Source organism: Gnatocerus cornutus, chromosome 8 (genome assembly GCF_029298725.1).
Source record: "Gnatocerus cornutus isolate USDA-ARS CGAHR chromosome 8, icGnaCorn1.1, whole genome shotgun sequence".
Taxonomy (NCBI): domain Eukaryota; kingdom Metazoa; phylum Arthropoda; class Insecta; order Coleoptera; family Tenebrionidae; genus Gnatocerus; species Gnatocerus cornutus.
Window position 1 is genome coordinate 1448672 of NC_142240.1, and position 5138 is coordinate 1453809.

Below are 5138 nucleotides of genomic sequence, written 5' to 3' on the forward strand. Positions count from 1 at the left end.
AGCAGAATACGGTTGCAAACCAGCGACCGTAAACCAGTTACGTTGGTTGTTATGTTGACGAACAACAGATTTACACAACATTTTGAACATCACAGTTATATTTAATTCTAATTAGTATTATATTAGATAGGCGTTTGTTAATAAACGATAGTATTGATAGAACCAAGGTGGTTGTCTTTACTCACCCCCTCACCATGGTCCTTCGAGCAAACTAAGTTTATCGTCATGGCAAATCTTGTAGTATGCAAGATTCAAGTGGGCAAAACATTGCCAAATTCCTATAGTTTTCGCGAACCGGGAGTGCCTGTTCGTGGAAAAATCTTGTAAAGAGTGCAAGATTCAAGTGGGCAAAACGTTGCCAAATTCCTAAAGTTTTCGCGAATCGGGAGTGCCTGTTCGTGGAAAAATCTTGTAAAGAGTGCAAGATTCAAGTGGGCAAAACGTTGCCAAATTCCTAAAGCTTTCGCGAATCGGGAGTAGCCGTTCGTGGGAAAAGTGTTTGTACCAAGGAGAGTGAGAGTGCTGCCTGACAAAATGGTAGAAACAGTTGAAGAGATTAAGTTGAAACTAGACTTAATAGACCAAGCCCGTCGGATGGAGCTGTTGAGAATCGACATTAACAGCGCAAAGACGGCAACTAAAGGGTTCCGACAGTATTCGGAAGACATCAGAACTCAATGGGAAACCATCCGAGAAAAGGAAGTGGAACTCAGCAGGTGTGCGAGGGGCAATCGGGAGTCTAAATACTTCAAAGAGGAATGGTTTGGCACGATGCGTACAGAGTATCGTGCAGTGATGATTCATTTGGAAGAGAAAATGAAAAGTCCAGGCGGAGGTAATGGAACTTCGGGGTCAACGAGTGTGGTGCTGCCAAAGATTACGATACCGGTATTTGAAGGCAAATACGAAGAATGGCCCACATTCCAGGACCTATTCACGAAGATCATTCACGCCAACACAAGTCTCAGCAAGGTGGAAAAGCTGCAGTACTTGAAGACGTACGTAAGCGGTGAAGCGCTACGGGCCATTCAACATTTTGAGATTCTTGAAGACAACTACAGCAGTGCTTGGGATGAACTTCAAGAAAGGTTCAACAATAAGAGGTTGATCGTGAACAAACTAGTGAACAAGATCTTGCAACTACCATCAATGAAGGAAGATGATGGCGCAGAAGAACTGAAGACGATGTACAACACAGTGAAAGAGTGTCTAGAAGCCATAAAGCAGCAGAAGATTGAGGTTTCATCGTGGGATCCAATCATTGTTTGTGTGATGACGAACAAGTGGAATTGGAAGACCAATGAAAGCTTTGAGGCGTCGATAGCCAACCCTTTCGAAGTACAATCCTTGGAGAGTGTGCTGAAGTTCTTGATGAAAAGATTCCAGGCGTTGGAAGCAGTTCATCATCTTGCAAAGAAGTCGGAACGAGAGGACGCAACAAGCTTCAAGGAGTCTCCAACATCAAACGAGGCAAGTTGCAAATTTTGTTCTTTGTCACACGCAATTTATGCATGCCCTGAATTTAAATCGCTTGATGTTGATAAACGGTTTAACTTCGCGAGGGAACGAAAACTTTGCTACAACTGTTTAAGTCATGAATTTGGGAAGAAATGCTACTCGCAGAGTAAATGTCGCGTATGTGGGAAAACTCATCATACCCTAATGCATCGGGATGAAGAAAAACCAAAACTTCAATGGACGAAGGTAGCAAGCCATATCTCTCGTTACGACGAAACAGTATTGCTGGCGACGGCATTAATCCGAGTGAAGAATGCGTTTGGCAATTTCCAGTACTTACGAGCACTTATTGATCCGGGATCGCAGTCTGCATTTGCTACGGAAGAAGCAGCCTGTCAGTTAGGACTACTGCGGACAAAGATTAGAGCAGAAGTTTCGGGGATTGGAGATGAGAAACCCAAAATTAGCAGCCAAAAAATTCGAATGGTTTGCAAAGCAAGGATGCCAGGAGCATTTGAATTATCAGCAGATGCAATCATACTACCGAAGTTAACCGAAAATACTCCGAAGCACCGGAGAGATTTCGAGGAGGACGATTGGAAAAACGTGGTCATTGCGGATCCAACGTTTCACACACCAGGTCCGATAGACCTCATTTTGGGAGCAAAGGAGTTCCGTGAGATTCTTTTAGATGGAATCAAAAAGACAGAAAATGGGTTGTTATGTCAAAATACCCAATTGGGATGGATAATATCCGGAAGCAGCTCAGTCACAAAAGCAAATGGCGATTTGATGACACGGGCTCAAGAAGACCAAAATATGAACAAATTTTGGGAGAAACAAGAAGTTTCAATAGAGCAACAGCTGACAAATAAAGAAGAAATGTGTCAGAAGCTGTATGAAGAAACAACAAAACAAGACATGGATGGAAAATACGTCGTCAGAATTCCAGTCAAAAGTGATGATTCTGAACTTGCGGAATCTAGGTCACGGGCGGTAGCAAGGTCGCTACAACCCGAGAGACGGCTGAATAAGCAAGAAAAACAATGTGAAGATGACAACGAGTTCAAGCGAAAACACATTGAACTAGGTCATAGCACAAGGGTCTTTAAAAAAGAGAAGGAAAAATGGCCAAACGTCACAATAGAAGCATGTTTGAATTCACGTCCACTGTGCACATTAACCGAAGAAGTTAACGATGTATCAGTGTTGACACCAGGACACTTTCTGATTGGAAAGGAATTAGTGGGACCAACCAATCCCGTAGCGTTAGAATGTTGTGACGGTCTAACGGGAAGATGGAGAGTCATCCAAAAGATGAAAAAGGACTTTTGGAAGGCATGGACGACAGATTACCTACACCAGCTGCAACAGCGAAACAAGTGGCAGTCAGAAGTAGAAAATTTGAAGCCAGGAGATGTCGTCTTAGTGAAAGAAGATAACATCTCTGCCAGTAAGTGGCCGTTGGCGAAAATTGAACAAGTTCATAAGGGACAAGAAGGATTAGTAAGGGTCGTGACAATTCGAAGAGCGTCCGGACTGGAAGCAAAACGTCCAATCCACAAGTTGGTGAAGATTCCAACAGGAAACCAGGAGGATTCAAATAATCAAGGGACAAGCACAACAGGAAGTGGTGGAGCTTCAACCGTTAGGGATTCTGGATCCATTTCATAACTACTCCACATCAGGGTTGTCGCGAACTTAAGTTAAGCCAGTTAGATTTCTTTTGTTAATGGGAATTAGTTGTAATTCATGGGAAACTAGTACTTAATAATGTAGCAATTATTTTAAAGGGGGATTAAATAGTTGTAATACGAATGCCATATACTATAAATAACTTGATGTGAAACAAAATACTGTGGTCAGCTGATGTTTCAGTGTATCATCCAGGGGATCAAGGCCGCAGTACTCAACCTTTAATGCCACGACTGAGACAACATTCTGCTGGAGAGGTCCACAACCCATTTCGTCGCCCTCGCCAATATGATTAATCATCGATTAATCAGGGATTGTTCACCTGGAAGTGTCGAAAGTAGAGCGGCTCACAGTCCACGGTGGAGCAATCCTGATGTGACAATTAGTTGTGGATGCATCGACAGCAGAATACGCTTGCAAACCAGCGACCGTAAACCAGTTACGTTGGTTGTTATGTTGACGAACAACAGATTTACACAACATTTTGAACATCACAGTTATATTTAATTCTAATTAGTATTATATTAGATAGGCGTTTGTTAATAAACGATAGTATTGATAGAACCAAGGTGGTTGTCTTTACTCACCCCCTCACCACTTAGCCATTTCTAATCTTGGGTTCCGCTCCCTGGGAGCGATGTTCTAAGTTGATGATTCTTTCATTCATCTTGTTTAATTTTTCCAAAATCGTTTTCAGCATCTCATCAGTTGTAGGTGGTTGCTTCTTCCGATTCTGCTCTTCTTTAGTGTCTTGTTGTTTTTCCAGGTTGGGCTTATTAGGTATCTGTTTGTTTCTTTGTACCTGTTCTGCATATGTGGGCTTTTTTTCTTTTTTAATTCTAATTTTTTGTATTTCCTTGGCAACTAGGCAACCGCGGTAGTTGGAAGGGTGTGCTTCACCACAATGTACACACTTGGGAGGGGTTTCTCTTGTCTTATCTCAATTATTGGTGTGGTGATTACGAGTGCATCTCACGCATCTCGGTGTTTTTCCACAATATCTTTGAGTATGCCCGTAGTTTTGGCAGTTTTTGCACTGGGGCACAAGTTTGTTTTTCCTGATTGGTACCACTTCTACCTTAACTCCCAGTATATCTGTTATGTCGAATATTTTATTTATATCTTCGTCGTGTCTGAAGGATAACATGAACATGTTTAATGGTTGTTTAGTCCCATATTTCAATTTTGGAGTTGCATCCAATAATTTATATCTTCTCTTTCGTAGATTTTCTATTATTTTTTCTCTTCTACACGAGTAATGCAGATTTTTAACTATGACTTTTATAGATCTTTCTTGTTTGTTTTCATAAGTATGCCTCGAGTATCCTCTTTCCTTAAGCATACTAACTACTAATCTGTAACCATCGCTATCAGTCAAATTTATCTTGATGTTTTCGTTATTAATTATTTTGATTAAAAAACTAATTTGTGTATTTTCTAGCAATTTATGTAATTCACCGAAGTCTTTGACGCCATCTACTACGATAGCATCTTAGCTTTTTTAGTTTTAGCTTCCATTTCTGGAACATTTCCTGGACTTTGTGGTGGGGTTAAGCTAGTATCCATTTTTCGTTTTTTGCTGTTCTTCTTGCTTTTTGCTCGTATCCACTGAGTTTCTCTCGCCAATTCTTCTTCATCTGTGGCATATTCAGTATCTATTTCAGAATTTTGGGTTGAGGTCGTTTGTTGTTTTTTTGAGTTAATTAGATTCAACTCTTTTTGTAGTGTACCTAGTTGCTGTTGCAGGTTGACTATTGTTCGATTTAGCAACTTGATGGTTTCCACCTGCTCCATCCATGCATTTTGATAATTTATTACACTATCGGCTTTCACCTGATTTCCCTGAATAAACACCTGGTTTTGATGAGATAACAGCAATTCTCCCGGTGTTGGCGGTCCCTGCAGAGATTGCTGCTGTTGCATCATGTTGTTTGTAATTGTTGCTGGTACATCGCTCATAGCGTATTTATCACTCTTTTTGTTAT

The 5138-nt window shown here is 41.0% G+C and overlaps 1 protein-coding gene across 1 annotated transcript; it reads left to right on the forward strand.

Moving 5' to 3' along the window:
* Positions 1–225: 225 nt before the first annotated feature.
* LOC148169338 (uncharacterized) lies at positions 226–3191 on the forward strand. Its single transcript, XM_088044154.1, has 4 exons — positions 226–240; positions 285–431; positions 481–3105; positions 3147–3191. The coding sequence occupies exons 1-4, from the start codon at positions 226–228 to the stop codon at positions 3189–3191; spliced, it is 2832 nt and encodes a 943-aa protein (XP_087900280.1).
* Positions 3192–5138: the final 1947 nt, after the last annotated feature.